Raw genomic sequence first — 25112 nt, 5'->3', positions numbered from 1 at the left:
TGTGCGACTGGCCTGACTGTTCAGGTCTTGGCGGCTCTCTGGCAGGTCCGCGTGATCTTCCGCAAGTGAGCCTCAAGAGTCCGGGAAGGGGGCTGGCGGAATCCAAGAAGTTCTCCTTGGACGCAGAGTGTCCCGCGTGGCAGGTGAGGTGGTAGGTAGGTGAAGGCGGCTCCTAGTGAGGGTAGTTCAGGCTCACATCGGGCTTTCCTTGGTATCTGGCATGCTCCTCTGGGGCTTCCCAGTCTTCACGGAACGGCTAAAATTCCTTAACCAGCTTCTTAGGATCCCAGCGATTTCGCTTTGACGTAGATTTGCCTCTTCCACGATAACATCCTCTCCTCTTGTGACCCGTTATTAGCCCGCATCCCTCCAAGGCATTGGACAAATTTCCATCTCTGTCTTTGCTTGTGATGTTCTCCCGATTTCGAAGGCTGCCCTTATCCCCCGCGCTTGTGCCCATCTTAAGAGGTCAGTCCGTTTTAATATCAGAGGTCAAGGCCCAGTTGAAACGCACACTTGGAATCTTTCTGGGACTGCCCGGTTAGAATTAAGAATCTGTTTTGAGCTCGTAGTTCTCTGTATGTTATAGTGTATATTTGATATTCCGCATTGTATTGTAGTATCTATTATTAATCTAGTCCCAGTTTCTCCGGCTCTGACCTCTCCCTGATCATTTTCTTCCTTTTCATTTTCACATCATTTCTTGCTTCCATGCCTTTGTTTTGTGGCATGTTCCCCCTCCCTCACCTCCAGTGTTGTATCTCACTTTAATCTGGCAAACCACTGTAACTACTCCTCACTAGTATTTTTTTTTTTTTTTAAGATTTGGTTTATTTGTCTATGAGAGAGAGGGCGCGCCCGCACCCGCACGAGCAAGGGGAGTGGCAGGCCGAGGGAAAAGCAGGCTCCCTGCTGAGCAAGGAGCTCTCTGCGCTGCGGTCTCCATCCCAGGACCCCGGCATCAAGACCTGAGCCACCCAAGCGTCCCTACTCCTTACTTATAAACTTTTAAAGCTTTAAACCTTTTCTCTCAAGGCAGAGTTATGTACTCCTTTGCCGATATTCTAGTAAGGGGTGGTTTTGCCTGTATTACAGTAAGGGGCGGAGGCCCGCACGCTAGATTTGGCCTGGTGACTGTTTTCTTCTCGCAGCCAGTGAGCCTAGAACGGTTTTTACAGGTTAATATTTGCAATCTGGTGATGGGAAACACCATCACCAAGTAAGTGAAATCTTTTTCCCTTGGTTCAAAAATCTCATTCTTTCATTCATAAACATAAAATTGTACTCATAATTATTTGGGGGGGGGTTTGTTAGTAAAAAATTGGGATTTTTTTTTCTTGCTTGCTTTCTTGTAACTACATAAGACTCTCCATTTTGCCTGTCAGTCTGCAAAGCCTAAGATATTTATCATGTGGCCCCTTACAGAAAAAGTTTGTTGACTCTTGATGTGTAGCATTGTTCATATTATAGACACCACGTGTGCCTTTAATTTTGTTTTTCCATAGAACCCAGCACAGTGCTTCCTTTCTTTCCTTCCCCAAGTATTCTTTAAGCACATAAAAAAAAAAAATCTTCCAGATACGAAATGTTCAGTTTAATGGGAAAAAGAGATTATTATAAATTCAGTGTTACTATGCACACAGACAGAAATATGCAGAATGAAGTAGGATTAGGAGTTTGGAGAATGATGGAGGATGTGATCCTTGAGTTGAGCTTTAAAAAAGATAAAAAGGAAGTGGGTAGATAGAGATCATTCCTGGCAAAGAGGACAAATGAGCAAAGACAGGGAGAGAAGAAAGAGCATGGTGTGTTAAAGGGAATAACAAAGAGGTGAAGATGGAAAGGTAAGTAAGGGCCAGATCACAAGCTGTGTTAAGGAGCTCGGACCTTTGTTTTCAGGCAGTGTTGTGCTTTTAGCAAAAGCTGGATATGCTGGGTAGTTAGGTCTTGCTGATGGCTATTTAAAAGATGAAATGAGGGAATCAAAGGGCCCTTATACTGCACTATTTCTGTAGATGAGAAGATCTGAGTTAGAGCAGTGGAACTTGGTGGAGTGGACATGATAGAGTTTAGGGAGGTAAAATCAGGAGATCTTGTTAATTATTTGGATGTTAAAAGTGAAGAGGAAGCACAAGTCAAGGCTGATTCCATATTCCTAGCGTCTGCCGATCACCTGCTAAAATGGAGAATATTGGAGGTGCGAGGGCACTGTTTTACTCAACATTGTATGTCTTGAGCCCAGAACAGTGTCCTACATATTGTAGGTACTTCAATGAATAGAAAAGTTTCCTTGTTTTTAATTGTCGATTGTTACGTTTCTTCAAAAGAACCTTTAGAATATGTCATACCTGTTTATTTTGGTGTTACTGCTGTACTGTTTTCAAGCTTTTTGGAACAGATGATGAGTTGCACCACTGATAAAATGAATCTCTTTTGCAGTTGAATAGTCCTGGAGAGACATTTTGGCTTAATTCCATGTCAGTTAAAAGTTTTAATTCATTTTTATCCTATTCTGTCATTTAAATTGAGAATTTAATATGAGAATTGCATTATTCTTGTTTCTTTTCTTACTGGTTTTAAACTTTTTAAAATTAATTTAATTTTTACTTTAAGCTTTTAAATTTAAACTCTGCATCAGAATATTAGCTTTTAATTTTAAGTTTTTAAATTTAATTTTAAACTTCTATGTTAGAAAATTAGCTTTGTTTTCCTTCTTGGTATCTCTAACGCTTTCAGGAAGTCAGGACCCCAGACTATGTTCATATAGAATAAATGTCATCCTAAATTTAATTTCAGGACACTTTTGTATTTGTGGTTTCACCTTCATGTTTTCTGTTGTTAACAAATAAACAGTTTAAGCCAGTGAACTTCTTCTGCTTTGGCCACTGGATGGCTGAGCCAGATTTATTTCCATGTGTTGTAAATTGGTTAGTTAGATCTGAGAACATTTGTGTACAGCCTCTGTGTATAGCTGAGTAGATGGTGCACTTTGGTAGCCCTGTCTGTATTCTACTTGCTTCCTTTAGATTGTCTCTTCTGTGTTAGAATTAAATGGTTTATTGGTCACTAATCTATAAGCTGCCACACAGTCTTTGGAAAAGGCACAGAGTGAAAATGGTAACTATACAGGTTAAAGAATAATATGTGTATATAAAATATTTTCTTTTCCAGATATAAAGCAGAGTCACTATAATTATTTCTAAAGTCAGTTTCAAACTATTTACCCTTGGATAACAGTCGAATTATATGAAATTATGGCTGGTTATAAGCCTGCAGCTATTCAGACATATCCTGTACTTGGTGAAAAAATCACTCAAGACACACTGTACTGGAACAACTATAAGGTAAATATAGATGGTAATGAGGGGTTTGCATTTATGCTTCTTTCTCCAGCATATATTACACTTTGGATACTCTAATAGAGAGCTAATAACTAAAAAGAATATCAGCAGTTTACAGTTTGGGTGGAAAATTTGATATCTGATATTTTTTCTTGGAAGTTTTAAATTAAAAGTCCATGCTGCTTAATGATTTTAATCATATTAGTGCCTAGCAAAAAATAGATTAATGAATCCCAAATGAAATAGATTTTTGAATTTGAATCTTGTAGGCAAGAGTTTTTTTTTTTTTTTTGCCTTTCTAAAACTAAGAAAGAAGTGATGCAGAATTAGTTCTTGTAGACTACAAAGGGTTAAAAATGATTTTTTTAAAAAAATGAACAATTAAATAGAGAAATGGAAAAAGATTGAGATTGGAAGATTTCTGGAACAAGAAATTTAAATGACCAGTAAATAAATCAAAGAGCTGTAGCTTCACTCAGTAATTAAAGAAATGTAAATTAAAACTAATTTGTGTACTATTTTTCATCTGTTATAGTGGTGCAAATGAGAAATTTCGGTCATCATTGCTCCTTGAGGGAGAACTGGTGCAAACTTTCTGGAGGGCAATTTGACATTATCATGATAAAAATACCTTTTGTCCATGTAAATTCTGCACTTTGGAACTTAATGATTGTACTCCCCCAAATTTGCTATGATATGCGTCTACAAGTGTTTATTAAAGTATTATTTTTAATACTAGAAATTTTGGAAAAATCTTGTTTGTTAGTAGTGGACTGGTAACGTCAATTATGATGTATCCTATAATGGATGGCAAATCTATTGATCATATGAAAAATTAGCTAAGATGTGTTATTAAGTGAAAAAAAGCAAGGTGCAGAACAGCCTGCATAGTATGATCTTTGTGTTGGTTACAGAATAGATGGTTAAATGTATGCTGGTATAGGCATAACTTTTTCCCCCCAGCAATAATTGCAGAAAACTCTACAGCTGTAGATAAAGAGTGAGGTATAGTTTTCCAGCCATATATTTATTTACATTAATGGCAACCAGGATAATCTGGGTGATGGTATTTGGACCTTTTTGCTTTCTTTATACTTCTATATTAAATACATCCTAGTAAATGTTATTAAGAACAGAGAAATGAGGGGCGCCTGGGTGGCACAGCGGTTAAGCGTCTGCCTTCGGCTCAGGGCGTGATCCCGGCATTCTGGGATCGAGCCCCACATCAGGCTCTTCTGCTATGAGCTTGCTTCTTCCTCTCCCACTCCCCCTGCTTGTGTTCCGTCTCTCGCTGGCTGTCTCTATCTCTGTCAAGTAAATAAATAAAATCTTAAAAAAAAAAAAAAGATGTTAAAGAACAGAGAAATGATCAGTAAGAAATTATGTAATGCTTAAAAGGTCTTAACCACTTGTAACTCTGTTAATCCTTTGTATTATTTTTCATTTTTATTAAGACCCCTGTTCAAATCAAGGAGTTTGGTGCAGTGTCAAAAGTAGATTTTTCTCCGCAGCCTCCATATAATTATGCTGTCACAGCTTCCTCAAGGGTAAATATAATATTAAATTTATTTTTCCTTTGTGTAGTTATATTTACTGCTGATCTTGGGCTATCTGATTAAATACCATGTTTTTTTTTCTTTTTGTAGATTCATATTTATGGCCGGTACTCTCAAGAACCTATAAAAACCTTTTCCCGATTTAAAGACACGGCATACTGTGCTACTTTTCGTCAGGATGGTAGACTGCTTGTGGCTGGCAGTGAAGATGGTGGAGTTCAGCTGTTTGATATAAGTGGGAGAGCTCCCCTCAGGCAGTTTGAAGGTCATACTAAGTAAGAGCCAGGGTTTAAAATTTTTTATTTTATTTTTTTTACTGTGGTATAATTAACAAAACACTATGTTAGTTTCAGGTACACGTTCGGTATTTGTGTCTGTTGCAAAACAATCGTAATAAGTCTCATTAACATCTGTCACCATACAGTTTTAGACAGTTGGTTTTTTTGTTGTTTCTTTTGTCGTTGTAAACTTTTTTTTTGTTTTTTGGGCTTTAAATAAAAACATACAGCAGTTCTGTGACGATTATGTACCAGTGTATACTTTATTTCCTGATTTTTCTAAGACAGAGTACCTAATCTGGTCTAGTCCTATAGTCCAGTTTGATGGGGCTTATGAATTCCCTAGAATTATATGTAACATTTTAAGAAATGTATGTTTGTCTAGGGAGATTTCCTGTAGCTTTCATCTAATCAGTGAGTTCTGTGACCATTTGAGGTTAATAACCACTGATCTAAAGGCATTCTCACAACTATAAGTGAGAACTCTATAGGCTAGACTACTTTAGAGATTCTCATTTTAAGTCAAGTTGGAAGGTTGATTTTTTTTTTCTTCTTGAAGTTAGTACTTTGCCACTAGACAAATTGAATGACCAGGGCAGTTTTATGTTATAACTTTGTATCAAGATTACCTAGTTCATTGCTGAAATTTGCTACTGATTTAAAATCTCAAGAGTTTTTTATAGTGTATTATCAGGATGGTCTTCCCTGCCAGTGCAACATTTAAAATAGAACAGAACTTCACTTAACATGATCCTACTTAACGGAAAGTCTTCTTAGAATTTTGTAAGGAATTATCCATTTGAAGTTTTTTTAATTAAAAGTAACTTTGCTCCAACATTTAGAACATTTACATTTATTGAGCGCTTCTGTAGAATTGTTAACATATTAGAAAATATAATTTTAAGGCTATTAATAGTCTTAACTTCATAGAGTAGAGGTATGTTAAGAGATGGCAGACATAAAATTTTTTCTTGCTTCTTAATATATTGATTCTTGATCTTTTAGAGCAGTTCATACGGTCGATTTTACAGCTGACAAATACCATGTGGTCTCTGGGGCTGATGATTATACAGTTAAACTGTGGGATATTCCAAACTCCAAAGAAATTCTGACATTCAAAGAACATTCTGATTATGTGAGGTGTGGATGTGCTAGCAAACTGAATCCAGATCTGTTCGTAACAGGTTTGTGAACTGTTTTTCCCTCTTGAAGTTGATAATTTAATTGTGATATAATTTGATATTGCTTTGGGACTCTTTTGGGATAGAGCAGTATAAAAATTTTTTGTAAAGAAATATGTTTCTGTTTATCCAGTTGTTTTATTTCAATTTTCTTCTTTTAGTGATTGTTCTTACTGTCCTCCAGATGTGTTTGGAAGGAAGCATCAGGCTTCTGTGAAAACATGAGTGTCAGAACTGTAATGTTTTTAGTACTCTGGTTTTTACAGAGCCTCTAGTAGCCAAGAAACAAAGATAATGCAGTGCAGTGTTTGTGGGTGCTGGTGCAAAGGTTCTCGGGTGATTCAGTAGTGATAATAGCTTGAAGATCCGTATAGTTTAAGATCCTGTATAATATAGTATAGTATAGTATAGTATAATGCTTTTTCAGAAAACAGTCAGTGGTACCAGAGAGTTTGGAGTTAACTCTGTCTTCATGAATGTACACGTGTCTTTAAAATTTCATCCTTTTCTCCTTTTAAAATTAATATTTGGATACAAACACACACATTGAGTTTTTGTTGTTTTGAGTAATGAAACTCACATAATACAAAAATTGACCTTTTAGGGTCATACGATCATACTGTGAAGATGTTTGATTCACGAACAAACGAGAGTGTGATCTCTGTTGAGCATGGGCAGCCAGTGGAAAGTGTCCTGCTTTTTCCCTCTGGAGGTCTTCTGGTGTCAGCAGGTATTTTAAAAATTGCCTTACCAATATTTTGGTCTTGAATAAGTTATTACTTTATCAGTTAATAATTTGTAATCTAACACTGTGCCCTTGAATTGCATACCTAGGTTTTGCTTAACTGATAAGTAGGGCAGGCCAGCAGTTATTATTTATTGAGTACCTAATGTGAGCCAGATGCTGTGCTATTATATACATATTATTGACTCTGGAAGGTAGTTTTCTCCGTTTTGCAACTAAGAAAATAAATAAAAGTTATTAAACTAATTTTTCCAAGATAGAGTGACAGATCTGAAATCCTAAAACTTGACAGCCTGCAGTGTGTATTTAATCCAAAAAACCAGGTTGTATTCCTGTCATTCCTATCTAAGAGATCTGTGACAGCTTTTGAAAACACAATTCTTTCTGTTCTAGAATCAGGCTTGTCTTTTTTTATGTCTCTTGATTGAAATGACTTTACCCAGCAAATAGCCAGTAGTTCTGGAGGAGGATATAATGTGGAGTCAAAAGGGTCCTTGATACATTTTTTCATCAAGTTGGAACTGAGGTATTGTTAGGTTGATCATAGAGCATTTTCAAAATTAGAATGCAAGAAGTAAATTGGATTTTTTCATGTATCAAATCAAAATTAATGTGTTGACAGTAGAATACATAGGTAGTACGTGTAATTTATAGTATATATATGGCTGTGTGTGGTCTTTTTTTTCTTAATTTTAAAATCCAAATAAAAATTAAGCTGTTTTATGCTTCTTCCCCAGTACCTATTTAATTTCAAAATAAATTAATAACATTGTCAGATGTATCCATTTTGCTTGCTGTTACTTTGAGAAATGGAAATAAGTTCAAGTTGAACAGGGAGAATGGACACCTGTATGCTAATTTCCACTGCGTCACTAGCTAATTGTATGACCTTGGGCAGTCCCTTCACTCAACTCCTTTAGACTTTGAAAATAACAGTTTGGACAGGATCAGTTATTTTAAATTGTGCTCTCTCATGAGCTGCCACATGTGGTGAGACAGGGACTATGAATTGGCTTACAGGCCCACTTTCCCAGTCAGGATAGATAAGACCTTTGCTACTCCTTCTCGTTTTTCTGTTTTACTTTCTCAACTTTTGCCGAATATATCACTGACATAAAAGATGCCGTACTAAAAGAATTCTTTTTAAACTATTTGATTAAATTGCCTTTAAGGATGCTTCGAACTCTTGGAGTAAAAGTTATAGGGAAGTTTTTCAGTTTTGTTGGGATTCACAAAATGTTTAGAAAAAAAAATAAATGTTTAGAAAATAATGACATAAAATTTCTTTTACAGGGTGATTTTATTACGATTTTCTTTTTTTTTTTTTTTTAAGATTTTATTTATTTATTCGACAGAGATAGAGACAGCCAGCGAGAGAGGGAACACAAGCAGGGGGAGTGGGAGAGGAAGAAGCAGGCTCATAGCGGAGGAGCCTGATGTGGGGCTCGATCCCATAACGCCAGGATCACGCCCTGAGCCGAAGGCAGACGCTTAACCGTTGTGCCACCCAGGCGCCCCTATTACAATTTTCTTAATCTTTTTTGGTTATAATTTTTATTTTGCTAGGCAGTTCTGTGAACTTTACAAATAGGCAATTATCTAATCACCAAAACAGTTCTTTGAGGTAGGAACTATTATTATTATTCTGTTACAAACTCAGTAAGTGATAGAGCCAGCATTGAAACCAGGCAGTTTTGGTCTGGGACCCCTCACTTCACCTCCATGCTGTGCAGCGTCCAGTGAAGAATGCTTTTCAAATCTTTAAAATATTGAATGTTTAGGCAGAATTTCAAACTAATGATTATTTCTTTTTGTAGGAGGCCGTTATGTTAAAATCTGGGACATGCTGAAAGGAGGACAGTTGCTGGTGTCTTTGAAAAATCATCATAAAACTGTGACGTGTTTATATCTGAGCAGCTCTGGACAGAGGTTACTTTCTGGGTCACTGGATAGGTTAGCATTTTAATTTTCTTTCTTTATTATTACTAGTGTATAGGTATTTACTGCTCAAGGAAATGAGTTATTTCTGAAGTATTTGTGTTAAAGTAAATGGTCTATCAAATGATTTCTGTGAAGAAAAGTTTTTTCAGTTGAAAATAGTTTTGGCCTTTTATTCACATACAGCAAACTTTTTTTCTCATGACGTAAGTTAGTGCTTTAACTTATATACTTAAGGAATTTTATTGAACCATTCGAACATTAATCTTTTAAAATAGTCTATGTTATTCCGTGGTTTCTTTAAAAATCCTTATTGTATATTTGTATATTTAAAAATATTTATAATGAGTGTATGTATATGTTATAGCTTATATTCTTCAAAATTTAAAACTTCATGTGAAAACTTCTATACATTTATGTGATTCAAATATTAGTATTTTAAATAGGTATTAGTATTCTATTAGTTAATTTTCTAGAATAGTGCTGTCCAGTAGAAATATGATGTGGGCTACATGTGTAATTTTAAATGTTAGTAGCCACATTAAAAAGGCAAAAAGAACTAGGTAAAATTAGTAAAATGTTTATTTAGTTCAGTGTATCTGAAATATTATTTCAATATGTAATCAATGTAAAAAGTATTGAGAGACTAGAGACAAGTTAAGCATCCAATACATGCCCTTTCACAGTAATAATATTTTATAGTGATTAAAGTGGAATATAGTTGTGTATAACAGAAAAATATTTTTATACTACCGCAGTTTTTAAAATTTAGGTTTATTAAAATCAAGTAAAATTAAAAATGTGGTTCTTCATTTTCACTGGCCACATTTCAAGTGCTCAGTAGCATGTGGCTAGAACTGTGGCACAGTTCTAGTATTTGTATTCATTTGGTTTTGGTCATTTTAGTTTCATATTTCCTATTTTCATTGTTATGGAAAGCCCTGGTTTTTCAGTATGTTTATTAAAAAGTATACATATTTTAAAGCTAGAATGCATTTTTAACACAGAGGAATTTATTATATAAACATGTAGCAGATTCTCCGAAGTGCTGTTACTAGACAGTTTGGGGCTCCAGTTTTAGATGCTTCTCTCAAAAATTAAATGCGAGTTGGCTTTCTTGCCAGTAGTTGTCAACCCAGAGTAGGTTTTCTCTCCAAGAGGACATGGGGCAATATCTGGAGACATTTTGGTTGTTGTCACAAGTTGGGGGTGGAGTGCTGCTGGCATACAGTGAGTAGTGGTCACGGATGCTGCCCAAAAGCCTCCCATGCACGGAACAGCCTCCACAGCAGAGAAATATCTGGCCCGTAGTGTTAATCACATTGATGTTGAGAAACCCTGCGCTTCTGAGTCCCAGTGTGCTCTGAAGCCTTTCTTTTACTCTCAGGTTTCATCCTCAGGTGACAATGGTTCATGGTCTGTCCTTCTGGTGGCTTGTCAAGTCTTTATAGAAACCTGGCTACTGCTAATAAACCGTTCATTTTTAAAAGAGATTCAGTGATGAATTAGTTTGTAATTAATATTATTAATCATTATTTTTCTTCATTGCTGTGTAAATTTTAACATTTATATGTTGAATTTCTAACAAAAAATAGGAAACTTGCATTTTATACTCATTTCCTAGGTGATTTATAACAAAGCTTTCTTTTTTATTAGGAAGGTGAAAGTATATAGTACAACTTCCTATAAAGTAGTCCACAGTTTTGATTATGCAGCATCAATTTTGAGTCTCGCACTTGCAGTAAGTACTTTTAGTTCTTCTTAAAACTTTCACTAACCTTGTCTGTTAAAATGGAATTTTAGGGTTTATCTTTGTATTTGAGTAAATCTTATTTTCTTCTTGTCATATTAGATAGTTAAGACAATTTTTATTATATGACTTGTCCCAGTAATTTAGTATGAATTGAGATTTACGTCTTGCTCACTATATAGGCTCAAACCAAGTACAGCTATAGGCATTGTTAACACTAAGGGCAGGATCTGGGAATGTCCGCTGTCAAGTTGCTTGAGCTGTTGAAAAAGAGGACATTTGAATACCTCATATAAAAATCTGAATTAGAAGAGGAAAAGCTTATTACAGAATATTTTCTTGGCAAGATTGTGGAAAGTCATGCTGTCACACAATCCTTTTTCTTTTTTCTTTTTTTTTTTTTTTATAATTACACAATCCTTTTTCTAATAAGAGGTTGCAGGAAAATAAATTATTTTAGAAGTTTTCCAAGATGTGTTATACAACTGCCAGTGATAATTTACACCAGGTATAACATGTTCTGTCAATATAATAGTATCCTGGAGGAAAAAATGATTTGTCTAACTTTTTGCATGGATCATTGTTAGGCAGACTAGCTATATCTGATTGGAACTCTTGGTGAAAGTATGGATAAGCAGAAAACACGTTATAAATGGTGCTTTAAAGGAAAACTAAGATATGGGTTAGGAATAGACTAACTTATTTTTTTAATTGCTCTTAGCATGAAGATGAGACAATAGTTGTAGGAATGACCAATGGAATACTGAGTGTTAAACATCGGAAATCTGAAGCAAAGAAGGATTCTTTTCCCAGGAGAAGAAGGCCTGCATATCGAACTTTTATTAAGGGAAAAAATTACATGAAACAACGGGTATTGGCATATTTCTTACATTTTTTTTTAGAAAGTGTAGTTCATTAGAATAGCCAACTCCAGCCACTGGAAAGTGTAGTTCACATGGGATTTAACTTTATTTTGCTTTTCTCTACATTAATTCTCTCTGCAGATTGCTAGATTGGGGATGTTATTAATAAGTAATGGGGAATAAGGACTACTTCAGCACCCTGAATCATAACAATGTTATAGTATTTTACCATATTCAAAACAATGTCTTTGACACACTATCTGATTTGATCTCCTAAATAACCTTGAACAGTGGTAGAGCCAGTTATGTCCGCTTTGGGCATCTGAGAAGAGGGAGATGCAAATAAGTTCTGGTCTATCTAGGATCTCATTACTGGTGACCAGAGTCGTTAGGACTAGATCTGTTTCTCCTATCTTTGTTTTCTCTTCCTACTAAGTCATACTGCCTGCCATGTGAGGAGAATTGAAATGAGTAATGTTTGCCCGGAGTGAGATGTTATGTATCTGTTCTAAATTAAATCATAGGAGAGTAAGAACACATTGATGTAGCAAATTATTTAATTTTCAATTAGTCTGCATTCTGGGCATATGCCCATTATTTATTATATAGTTCAGGGTCACCCTGGTATAAAAAAATACCACAATGAAAAAATTCATTTTGAATGAAACTCTGTATGGTGCTGATTTTTCTTTATAAATTTACTTTGTCATACAGGATGACATTTTGATCAACAGGCCATCAAAGAAACACCTAGAATTGTATGACAGGGATCTGAAAAATTTCCGGGTCTCTAAGGCACTTGACAGAGTCCTTGAGGTGAGCGAGGAGCATATATACATATGTACAGTATGCGCTGTCTGTGACTGTGTGTGTGTGTGTGTGTGGTTTAATTAAGACTAATTGTTTAGAGCAGCGTTAGCTTTACAGCAGGGAAAGGTACAGAGATTTCCCATAGACTCCCTGCCCCCAGACATGCATAGCCTCTCCTATTATCAACACCCCCTCCACGGTGGTACATTTGTTATAGTTGATGAACCTACAAGGGGCATATTTTTTAAAAGAATCATTTTATTATTTACCTTGTGCACATTACTGTGACTCAAAACTGTAAAATATAAACCTATTTAAATTTGGTAATCGTTAGTGAGTTCCAAGACTACGATTTTTTTCCTGTGCTGTCTTATCTGCTCATGTTGACTCTGAAAATTTTTCTAGCCCAGTTGTACAATAAAGACACCCGAGATTACAGTTTCCATCATAAAGGAGCTGAATCGAAGAGGAGTCCTTGCAAATGCCCTTGCAGGTCGGGATGAGAAGGAAATCAGTCGTGTTCTTAATTTTTTGATACGGTATGTTTTATGTCTATGAAACATATATTTTGCATCTGAGCTCTTCTTTATCTCAAATGAGAGATATTTACTTTTAGATTGACCTTTGTAGAAAACTGATGGAACAATTCAGTAAATCTATTTTAAGGATTTTTTTTTAAAGTTGTCAAGTTTCAGTAAACAATTTCTGCTTTGTAGGAATCTCTCTCAGCCAAGATTTGCCCCTGTTTTGATCAATGCTGCTGAAATAATTATTGGTAAGTAGTTGTTAAAACTTGAGGCATCTGGGGGCGCCTGGGTGGTGCAGTCGTTAAGCGTCTGCCTTCGGCTCAGGGCGTGATCCCGGCATTCTGGGATCGAGCCCCACATCAGGCTCCTCCACTAGGAGCCTGCTTCTTCCTCTCCCACTCTCCCTGCTTGTGTTCCCTCTCTCGCTGGCTGTTTCTCTCTGTCAAATAAATAAATAAAATCTTAAAAAAAAAAACAAACAAAAAACTTGAGGCATCTGGGGCGCCTGGGTGGTTCAGTCGATTAAGAGTCTGCCTTCAGGGGCGCCTGGGTGGTGCAGTCGTTAGGCGTCTGCCTTCGGCTCAGGGCATGATCCCGGCATTCCAGGATGGAGTCCCACATTGGGCTCCTGTGCTGGGAGCCTGCTTCTTCCTCTCCCACTCCCCTGCTGTGTTCCCTCTCTCGCTGGCTGTCTCTCTCTGTCAAATAAATAAATAAAATCTTAAAAAAACAAAAAACAAAAAACTTGAGGCATCTGGGGCGCCTGGGTGGTTCAGTCGTTAAGAGTCTGCCTTCAGGGGTGCCTGGGTGGTGCAGTCGTTAGGCGTCTGCCTTCGGCTCAGGGCATGATCCCGGCATTCCAGGATCGAGTCCCACATTGGGCTCCTGTGCTGGGAGCCTGCTTCTTCCTCTCCCACTCCCCTGCTGTGGTCCCTCTCTCGCTGGCTATCTCTCTGTCAAATAAATAAATAAAATCTTGAAAAAAAAAAATGAGTCTGCCTTCAGCTCAGGTCATGATCCTGGGGTCCTGTGATCGAGCCCCATGTCAGGCTCCCTGCTCAGTGGGGAGTCTGCTACTCCCTCTCTCTGCCTCTCCTCCCACCCCACTGGTGCTCTCTTGCTTGCTTGCTCTCTCTGAAATAAATAAATGAAATCGTAAACAAAACTGGGGCACCTGGGTGGCTCAGTCAAATGTCTGCCTTCGGCTTGGGTCATGATTGGGATCGAGCTCCTCATCGGTCTCCCTGCTCAGCAGGGAACCTGCTTCTCCCTCTCCCTGCCGCTCCGCCTGCTTGTACTCTCTCTCTCTCGATAAATAAAATCTAAAATAAAAAAAACTTGAAAAATCCAAGCGTGCTCACCCAATAGAGATGTCAAATAATGAAATCAAATAGATCACAATACTTTGTTTTTAATCAGTTCTCCAGTAGCGATTGTCATGAAGAAAACAAACAACCACATAAATCAGTGCATTTTAAGGGAAGTAAAACTTTTACAGTAGTTTGCCTCTGAATTGTTGAGATTAGAGTTGTAATTAAACAGCTTTTGCCTAGACATCTGCAATGACCGTGGCTATTTTTTAAGGGGAAAATGAAAGTAGGTCAGAAACCCCACACTATTTCTTTTTGAAATATATTTATTCAGATGGATTGTTTGTTTTTTGTAAATTCTAAATTGTAAAATAAGTACAGATTTTTCATTGTGTTTATAGTCAGTATTTTTATACTTAACTACTGCTGTTCATTTATTGTTTAGAAAGATACTTCTAGTTAATGTGTTTTCTCTCTCTTTCTAGACATCTATCTTCCTGTGATTGGTCAGTCACCTGTAGTTGATAAAAAGTTTTTGTTACTTCAAGGACTTGTAGAAAAAGAGATTGATTACCAAAGAGAACTACTAGAAACCTTGGGGATGATGGATATGCTTTTTGCTACTATGACAAGGAAAGAAAGCACTTCTGTGCTGCAGCATACATCTGATGGATTTCTAGAGAACAAGAAGATGGAATCTTAGTGTCTGCTTAATGAGACCTGTAAGAACAACTAACTTGAAATAGATTTGATTCTATTAACTATTGGAAAGAGAATCTCTCTGATACATTAAAAAACAACTATTTACAGAAACAGTTTTATGGAAGAGACTGGAATATCTAGAATTGGAAAATAAGTACCTGTTTTAAGACATGGTTTTCCATGTAATACTTTGAATTATTTCATGGTATCTTCTGCTAGAAGATCTCAGTTGTCTTGGTCATAGTATATTGTCCACCTTGGACAAAGTGATATTAATTTTAATACAGCAAAGTTCTGTATCAGCATTTGGGTAGGCATTCAGAACTCTGGAATGGGTTTCAACTGGGAATCCTGCCAAAGGGACAGGGCTTTATTTTTTACTTTTCTTCTGGAAGAAGAAGAACAACAACAAAAGAAGTGGCAACAGCAAATAAATTCTCTCTTCACTCAAATCACTGTGGGATTTCCAGGCCCTTGCTGATCTTGCCTCCCTCTCCTTAATATTACCATTTATCCTAGGTCACGTGTTCTGCTTCCTCTGGTAATAGGACTGCATCTGCTCCAAATATGACAAGCCCATGGCCAGCTTTGAACAGTTTAACTCTGAACTAGTTAGACATGTATTCAAAGAGTGTGATGAGGCAGATTTGATACCTAAAAATTGTGCTTTCCATTCCAGATTTTTTTTCATTCCTTTAATCTTGACCGGTCCTCATCAGAACAAGGCCTACAGATAGATCTTATTGGATGTTCTTTTTCCTTCTCGAGATGCAGCTTTTCTACCTAGTTTTCAAGGTCAGAGGAGTTTGCTTCAGGTCAGAGGAGTGATAAAATTTGCCATTTTTCTCATAATAAATAGCCTTTCCACCTTGTATACATATGTTTGGAGCTTATTTTATAGCTCCTGACCCTTCTGAAAACCATTTTCTGTAATCTGTATGTATATTTTGTTTCTCTAATCTCCACAATCATCTTGTGTTTAGAACTTGAAGCTAGAGTAGCTTGGTTTGGAAAATAGTTTTTTGTTGTTGTTATTGTTTTTTAAGGACAATGTAAGTCACATTTTTTATAAAGATATTTTCTTCTTGGCTTTCTGAGATAAATGAATTCCTGGTGGCTACTGAGTATTAGGTCACTGATTTCACGCTTGCTACCTCTCCCACCTTCTCCCAATTCCTGTTCCACCTCAAGTAGTTAATTATCTGTAAGGAAACATTCCTTGTGTTAGAAGATCCCTTAAAGGAAGATCCTATAATGAGAGTCTCCTCTTAAAATTTAGTTCTGTGAATTCAGATTTTTTTTAAGGCAGAAAAAAATATTTCTCTGGTCTGGAAAGGGCATGTACTAAAAAATAGGGTCTAGTTTCCCTTTCATGAATTGATGTGCAGTCCTACAGCACAGTGGCTTATAAGGAACCAGGAGTTTGCTTCTCTGAGTAGTTATGAGATTAGACAAGGTCATAAGCTGCGTCATGTTGAAAGTGTTAATTTATTTAAATAAATTTTGTATTTAAAAGCTTTAAAAATATTTAACTTCATAAGAATGCTGGTAATTTGTATACTAGTAAAAACTAGAAGTTGAAATTCTAAAACTAGCTGCCATTAAGTGTGTAACATGTGACAAGGGTTTTCCCTTAATTTTATTTGATTCTCATCACAGCCATCCAGTGTTGGTATTCTCATTTAATGCTGAATTAACTACAGTGGTTAGCCCACTCTTGAATTGCCCAAGCTTGGGAGTTCCTCATCATCCTGGCACTGGGACCGGCCTGCCCTCTGGGGCCAAACCTAGTACTTCCCTTTAATAGGACTTAATTAAGTGCTGCAGTTCTTGGATGAAATCTAGAATGAAGACGAATTTTCAGAAAGGTTCTGCAACTCCCATAGCCATCGATACTTTATGGTAATTTCAGAAATAGTTTTTATATTCATTGGGACAAACTAGTATTTGTTATTTAAAGTATTTAAACACAGTTAGCATATTAGGCATATTAACGGTATGTAGCATTGGTCTTTGGATTCTAATTTAAAATGGCTAACAGATTTTACAACTTCTGAATTTTAGTTGAAAAGTATTTTAAAATGTTACTAGTCAAGACTGCAGAAATATTTACATGTTCCAGAGAATTTAGAAACTCCATGTACATTTAGTATATTTATAAGAGTTAAGTACTTGGGAAGGTTTTGATTGTTGGATCAAGCATTTGAAGTGCTATTTAGAAGAAAAATATTTTAAGTGTATAAATGCTGTTGTTTAAAGGAATTTGGGTTGTAAATGGGTTTGTTTAAAGAAATTTTAGTGTTTTTAACTTAAATCTCTATCAACATGAATTAAAGGCCCCCTTGAAAGTGATTATTAAAATGTATTAGTTTTATGGTTGGAATATTTGTAAGTTAAACCTAAAGCCTTAAAGAAAGTTTTCAAATGCTTTAATAAGTAACTTGTCTTTCCTACAAACAAAATGTTCTCCTCAGGCATGAAAAGACACTTATTGGTGACTAGACAACACGCCTCTTTCCCCTGACCATAGTGAACTAGCCCAGGGATGGTATATCTGGCTCAAGCCCTGTCTAAGCCGGGAGATGTAATTGGGAATTATAATCAAATGCTTGATCTAGGAAAATGTGGGATTCTGCTTTTTGGATTATCAGCAGAGAAAGCTGTAGAGAGAAAGGAGAAGGAAACGTAAGTCCAGGGGTGCCTGGGTGGCTCAGTTGTTTGGGTGTCTCTCGGGTCATGATCTCAGGGTCCCGGGATTGAGGGCCGCATCAGGCTCCCTGCTTGGTGGGGAGTCTGCTTCTCCCTCTCCCTCTGTCCAGCCCGGCTCCCTTGTTTCCCCACTCATGCTCTCTCTCTCTCTCACTCTCTCAAATAAATGAACAAAATCTTCAAAACAAATCAAAACAAAACCTAAGTTCAGAGAAAATAAGCAAGACAAGACCATCTTGCCTCAACAGGTGAGGCTAGAGAAGAGAGAAACCATCATAGTTTGCAGCAGCTCTGGTTCCCTTCTGGTTGTACCTTAGGGGTTCCCTCTGGGGTCCATGAGATTCTTTGGAATCCTAATAAAATTCTTTTTGCTTTGATGAGTGTGAGTGGTTTCCTTTATTCACAACCAAATAGCTCCAAAGACACTAATTCACTAATCCTGATATTTATTGAGATGCACACATTAGAGGTCAGGGAATTGGGGATATTGCAATGAACAACATAGACAAAACCCCTGTTCTCTTGGAACTAATGCTCTTCTTGGGAGAGGTAGATGTTCAGTAAACAAGTAAAATTTATTGCGGGTCAGATGGTGATAAATGATATAGAGAAAAATCAGGCAGAGGGAGATAGGAAACAATGTGTTTGTTGGGGGTGAGTAGGTGGGTTGCAGTTTTAAATAGAGAAGTGAGGGAGGGCCTCACGGGGCCTACAATTGGGCAAAGACCTTAAGGAAAGGAAGAGAGATGCTTATTGATATTTAGGGGATGAAGTGGAAAGACCCTGAGGCAGAAGCATGCCTTTTTTTTTTTTTTTAAGATTTTATTTATTTATTTGACAGAGACAGCCAGAGAGAGAGGGAACACAAGCAGGGGGAGGGGGAGAGGAAGAAGCAAGCTCATAGCAGAAGAGCCTGATGTGGGGCTCGATCCCATAACGCCAGGATCACACCCTGAGCCGAAGGCAGACGCTTAACGACTGAGCCATCCAGGCGCCCCAGAAGCATGCCTTTTGAGTTCAGAATAGCAAGGTGGCTGGTTTAACTGACATGGAGCAAGGAAAAGAAGAGTAAGAAAGTCAGGAGGAATGGGATGGAAATGAGATGGGTGTGTTTGGCAGCCCTTTGAGGGAGCTTTACCATAAAGGGAAACAAAAAAGCTGGGGCAATGGCTGATGGGATATGGGGTCAAGACAGTGTTCTAAAAAAATAACTTTAATAAGGTATAATTGGTTTGCTATAAATTGCTCATTTTAGAAGTTCAGTTTTATGTTTTGACATGTACCCATGAGACCATCACTGCAAGCAAGATATTGAGTGTATCCCACGAAAAAATTTCCTGCCCTTCTGTAAACCCTCCCTAGCTAGGCCCCACCCACTTAGGCAACCACTGATTTACTCTCTGTGCCACTATAGATTTGCGGATTGGTTTGCATTTGCTACAATTTTATACAAATGGAATCATACAAAATTTAGGATTTGGGGGGCTGGCTTTCATTTAACATAAATGTTTTGAGGTTTGTAATTCTTTTGAGATTTAAACTGGAAAAAATTACAGAACATATGCTGATGGGGATAATCCTGCAGATGGGGAAAATAGTGACATAGGAGAGAGGGAGGCTAGTTGCTGGGGCAATGTTTTTGGGAGGGGATTTGGGGTCGAGTGCCCAAATGGAAGTGTTGGCTTAGATAGGAGAATGAATAGTTCCGGCATGGTTCAAGAGGGAAGGCAAAATATATGGGCACAGATGCAATGAGGTGCGTAGATGTGATGGTTAGGGCTTGTGGAAGTTCTTTACCGGGTACCTTTATTGGAAACAAAATAACCAACTAAAACTGAGGCTGGAGGAGGAGGTTAGAGGTATTGGAAGTGAGAGAACAGAAGGCATGATACACTCCTAGAAAGGTCAAGAGCTCAGACTTTGGAGCCATCTGCCTGGGTTTGAATCTTAGCCACTATCTGTGTGTCTTTGAACAAGTTATTTTATCATTTTGTGTTTACTTTTCTTCATCTGTTCATCAGACAAAATCACATTGTGTGGCTGTGAGAATTAAAGTATCTAGAATATTTCTGTCGTTAGCTATTATTTTGGGGAGAAGATGAGCTAGAGAATGAAGTAGGATTACCAGCAGCACTAAGGGCCCACCTGAAATTAATGTCATGGATTTGAAGCGAGGCCTATCAGTATGATTGTGTGTTTCTGTTTATTTACATTTGGCTAAGAGGGTGTAGATGTGGGATACCTTGAGACACAGACGTAACCAGCATTGGAGTTTTCGTTGGTGAATGCAAAATAATCGAGAAAGAGACAAGGTAGTTGTTGAGATTTATGCGGTATGGTTATGATGGACTATGAATCCAAGCTGGGATTAAGGAACCGCATTAGTTGGAGTAAGGAAATAAGATAATGGGGGAGTGAGGACAGTGAACACATAGCTGGATCAATGGACTGTTGGTTTGTGTGAAGCGTTACAGTTTGTGTGCTAGAGTTAATGAGACACATGGAAGGAGCTGGTGAGAGTCAAGAATTATGACAGGAGGAGTGTTGGAGAGGGTGACAGCAAGCCAGGAGCTAGAATGTTCAAGAAATCATGGGGAGTGGCCAGTGATCAGTGGTGACCAACCAGGTGGAGTATTACATATGCAGTCGGATGGCATGAAAGTCAAAGCTGAGGCTTTCCTGGGGAGTGGTGAGGGAGAGTGACCCATAATCAGCATCAAGGATCACCTGCCTCACTGATAGGGTGTGGGAACGTCAGTAGCACCCGGGCAAACTGGAGAGGAAGTTGCTAACAGTAACACAAGAAGCTGGCCTTCCCCTCACTCCTACCTTCCAAACCATGTGTGAGTATATCTGATTGGTGGAACTCAATTTTGCATCCAGAGCACTATCTGCAAAGGAATCTGGGAAATAAGGTTTTTAACTTTGCAGCTCTGTAGTTCTGAAGGCAACCTAGAAGGAGCATGGAGCAGAGAGTAAGGAAAGCAATCCATACAATATTCTTCCCCAACTATTCTACACATGCATGCATGCCCTCACTTCTACACAAATAGGAGCGCACTCTACTAGCTCTTCTGCCTTTGTTAGAGCTTCCTCTATCTTAGTGCATATAGCTCTGTTGCTTTCCTTTTTATACTGGCCTCCTCTATCACTGTGTAGATGTATGTGCCATTCAGTGTCATCAATGGGTACAAGATACAATGGTTATATTATTTTTCTGATGTCTACACCTCAGAATATTTCTGGAAGCTGTCTTTATTGCCCATTGGGAATTTTAATCAGGTGAAATTGAAACTGTGTATTAGGACAACTTAATAGGCCAGGTTGTCCTAATGCGGTTTCTTAATAAGTTTCAGTTTCACCTCTAGCTCACCGTTAGTCCACGAGGTGGCAGTGTTATTTCGAATACCAACAGAAACCCACTTTTCCACAGTCTTTCTCTGAGTCAAACTGGTGTTCTTAGGTAGAAAGGTGAGTTCTCTCACAAAACAACCAAGATATTTGGCTAGTGCTATGTTGGCAATGTGAGTTCAAATACCATCTATAATTATTATTAGATGCTAACCAGAAATACGGAAATAAAATCTAACCAAGTCCTTTGAATTAAAGATTAAGTTTCACAACAATGTAGAATAATGAAAAGAACATAAGCTGTATGATCCTGGGCAAGTCCCAGCTACTCTGGGACTCAGCTTCCATTTCTGTCAAATGGGACTAAAATCCCCTCCCTTGCAGGACTGTTGCAAGAATAAATGCGATGATATATAAAAAGTGTCTAATCTGCTTTATTGTGTTTTTCACATGTTTGTGATTATGAAAAGTCTACATGTCCTGTACTAGTTGGGAGCTTTTTCTTAGTTCCCCTGATTATTAACATCATTTGGACCACTTAGATAAGGGTTGAGTTGAAGTTTTCTTTTATACCGTTACAAAGGATGTTTTCTAAATAAAGTAATCACATGAACTATAAAATGAGGGTATAGGGGCACCTGGGTGGCTCAGTTGGTTCAGCATCTGCCTTCAGCTCAGGTCATGATCCCAGGGTCCTGGGATCGAGTCCCGTGTCAGGCTCCCTGCTCAGCGAGGAGCCTGCTTCTTCCTCTGCCTCTGCTGCTCCCCCTACTTGTGCTCTCTCCCTCTGTGTCAAATAAATAAATAAAATCTTCAAAAAAATAAATAAAACGGGTATAGTTACTTGAGGACTTGAGACAGACTGCTTACAAGCATTTTGAAAGTAGATGGTGTGATTTGCACTATATGCAAATAAGACATTAACCACTTTATTCACAAAAGTAAGATGTTAGTTCCCATTGGATCACTAGTGTTATAGCAGAAATTTTAAATGGAGTTACAAATGCAGACTTTCCTTTATTCAAATTAACTATATAAGCTGGGACTCTGTGATGACTTTATTGACCAAAAGACTAGAAATACAAACTGTTAATTTAATGAGGGTTGGCAATTTTCTGTAATCATAACTATAAAGCAATGGACTCATATATGAGATGCATTTTTTCAAGTTCTTTTAAAATTGAGGTATAATTGACATATAACCTTGTGTTAGTTTCAGGTGTACTAAGAGATATATTCTTTTTTTTTTTTTTAAAGATTTTATTTATTTATTCAACAGAGATAGAGACAGCCAGCGAGAGAGGGAACACAAGCAGGGGGAGTGGGAGAGGAAGAAGCAGGCTCATAGCAGAGGAGCCTGATGTGGGGCTCGATCCCACAACGCCGGGATCACGCCCTGAGCTGAAGGCAGATGCTTTAACCGCTGTGCCACCCAGGCGCCCCTAAGAGATATATTCTTGACAAAGTGCTTCCAATTAAAAAAAAAAATACCTGAGTCAAAAACAGTTTCCTCATAAGAAACAAGTGGACAGCAGTGGACAGATATCTTTCTTTCACTGTTGTCCACTTAGGATGAAAAGATTTTGAGGCTCACTTGCCTAACCCATTCTTATTTTCTAGTGGGAAAAGATCTAGGTGATAACAAAGAATTGAGAGAAAATAAAACAGACAACTGCAGTGAAATTTAGTGACCATAGCATATATGGATTTCCATGTTCTGTAATTTTTTTTTTTTAAAGATTTTATTTATTTATTTATTTGACAGAGCACAAGCAGGCGGAGTGACAGGCAGAGGGAGAGGGAGAAGCAGGCTCCCCACTGAGCAGAGAGCCTGACATGGGGCTCAATTCTGGGACCCTGGGATCCTGTGACTCTGCCTGAGCCAGAGGCAGACCATTCAACCAACTGAGCCACCCAGGCACCCCATTATTCTGTAATTTCTAAGAGACTACTATGAGCTTGTGCACATGCTTTTCTCCCATAAGATCCTTATTTATAAACTTAAACATAACCTAGCAGTTTTATTTACGTGTGAGTACAGTACAAGTTACTGAAGACAGTATAAGTCAGTATGTTATTAATGATAGGAAATTCTCGTGGTGCCTGGGTGGCTCAGATGGTTAAGTGTCTGCCTTCAGCTCAGGTCATGATCCTGAAGTCCTGGGATCAAGTCCTACATCAGGCTCCCTGCTCAGTGGGGAGTCTGCTTCTCCCTCTGCCTCTCCCCTTGGCTTGTTCTCTCTCTTTCACTCTCTCTCTCTCTTTCTCTCTCAAATAAATAAATAAATAAAAATCGTTTTAAAAAAAGTAGGAAACTCTCTGGTCAACTTGTAAAGAGGGTCATGTATAATTCTGTTTAACAATAAGTATGAGGGTGATCAAAACTGGAAAATTATAGACATAATAATAATGGCAAACACTAATAATATACTTACCAAAGTACTGTCCTCACCAATGTACCTATATAAACTTATTAGCTTGGGCACCTGGGTGGCTCAGTCTGTTAAGCGTCTCCTTTGCCTCAGGTCATGATCCCAGCATCCTGGGATCAAGTCTGACCACGGCCTCCCTGCTTATATATATATATATATATACACACACATACATATATATGTAACTCCCTGCTTATATATATATATATATATATATATATATATATATATATATATACATATATATGTAACTATATATACTATATATACCACATCTTTATCATATATATCTCCCTGCTCAGATATATATATATATATATCATATACCACATTCAGTTGATGGATGTTTTAAGCTCACTCCATAGTTTGGCTATTGTAAATAATACTGCAATAAACATCTGGGTACATGTGTCCCTTTGAAGTAATATTTTTGTATCCTTTGGGTAAATACCTAGTAGTGGGATTGCTGTATCATAGGGTAGCTCTATTTTTAACTTTTTGAGGACCCTCCATACTGTTTTCCAGAGTGGCTGCACCAGTATGCATTCCCAACAACAGTGCAGGAGGGTTCCCCTTTCTCCACAGACATGGATACTTTTCTTGAAAATATAAATGAACAAAATAGGTTCCGAAGAGACAGAAAAATGAAACAGAACTCAGACCAGGGAAGTAATTGAGAACTTAATCTAAGAAGCTCTGGACTCAAATGTTTCATTAACGAATTCTTTAAAACTTCCAAGGAACAGAAAATTGTAATGTATTTAAACTGATCTAGAACTTAGAGAAGAAAACTTTCGACATAACTTTCTGAAGTCAGCAAGACACAAATATTGATGAGCCTCTTTTTTTGGTAGGTTGTACTATTGTTTAAAGTGTTTGCTGTTCTTCCTTGGAGACAGACTATCGGTCTTCACACGGTGGACATCCGGCTTACCTCTAGGACTTGAGACGCTCCTCCTCGTGGTAGGATGGTATCCTCACCGTGGAAATCAGGAAGTGGTCATGTCATGTGCCTTGGCCTATGAAATAAGAACAAAAGTGACATCGTGTCACTTGTAGCAGAAGCTTTTTTTTTTTTTAACGATTTTATTTATTTATGTGACAGAGAGACAACCAGCGAGAGAGGGAACACAGCAGGGGAGAGGGAGAGGAAGAAGCAGGCTCCCAGCCCAGGAGCCGGATGTGGGACTCGATCCCGCAATGCCGGGATCACGCCCTGAGCCGAAGGCAGACGCCTAACGACTGCGCTACCCAGGCGCCCCTGTAGCAGAAGTTTTTATTATTTTATTTTATTTTTTTTTAAGATTTTATTTATTTATTTGACAGAAACAGCCAGCGAGAGAGGGAACACAAGCAGGGGGAGTGGGAGAGGAAGAAGCAGGCTCCCAGCAGAGGAGCCTGATGTGGGGCTCGATCCCATAACGCCAGGATCACGCCCTGAGCCGAAGGCAGACGCTTAATGACTGCGCCACCCAGGCGCCCCTGTAGCAGAAGTTTTTAAATCCAGTTCCTGGCTCATCAGGGCTCACTCTCTTGCCATGACAACCAGCCACGTGCCAGATAAGTTCATCCCAGAGGGAATGTGACATGGAGAAGGGACACAGTAGACATATAATGAG

General features: G+C 38.0%; 1 protein-coding gene across 2 annotated transcripts; it reads left to right on the top strand.

Annotated features, from left to right (window-relative positions):
• The first annotated feature begins 12 nt into the window (after window positions 1-12).
• Window positions 13-18087, top strand: UTP15 (UTP15 small subunit processome component). Of its 2 annotated transcripts, none has more exons than XM_045809846.2 (13): window positions 13-143; window positions 3172-3344; window positions 4796-4888; window positions 4988-5172; window positions 6181-6359; window positions 6961-7086; window positions 8919-9054; window positions 10696-10780; window positions 11511-11660; window positions 12367-12468; window positions 12868-13001; window positions 13179-13237; window positions 14785-18087. In XM_045809846.2, the coding sequence occupies exons 2-13, from the start codon at window positions 3255-3257 to the stop codon at window positions 15000-15002; spliced, it is 1557 nt and encodes a 518-aa protein (XP_045665802.1). In that variant the 5' UTR covers window positions 13-143; window positions 3172-3254; the 3' UTR covers window positions 15003-18087. The 2 variants fall into 2 exon arrangements, with proteins under 2 accessions (XP_045665802.1, XP_087718207.1); XM_087862081.1 differs by having other exon boundaries at window positions 13-155.
• Window positions 18088-25112: the final 7025 nt, after the last annotated feature.

This window comes from Ursus americanus, chromosome 5 (genome assembly GCF_024610735.1).
Source record: "Ursus americanus isolate L20-20 chromosome 5, mUrsAme1.1.p, whole genome shotgun sequence".
Taxonomy (NCBI): Eukaryota; Metazoa; Chordata; class Mammalia; order Carnivora; family Ursidae; genus Ursus; species Ursus americanus.
The sequence above is the reverse complement of the archived record's forward strand: the minus strand, read 5'-3'. Positions and strand labels throughout refer to the sequence as shown.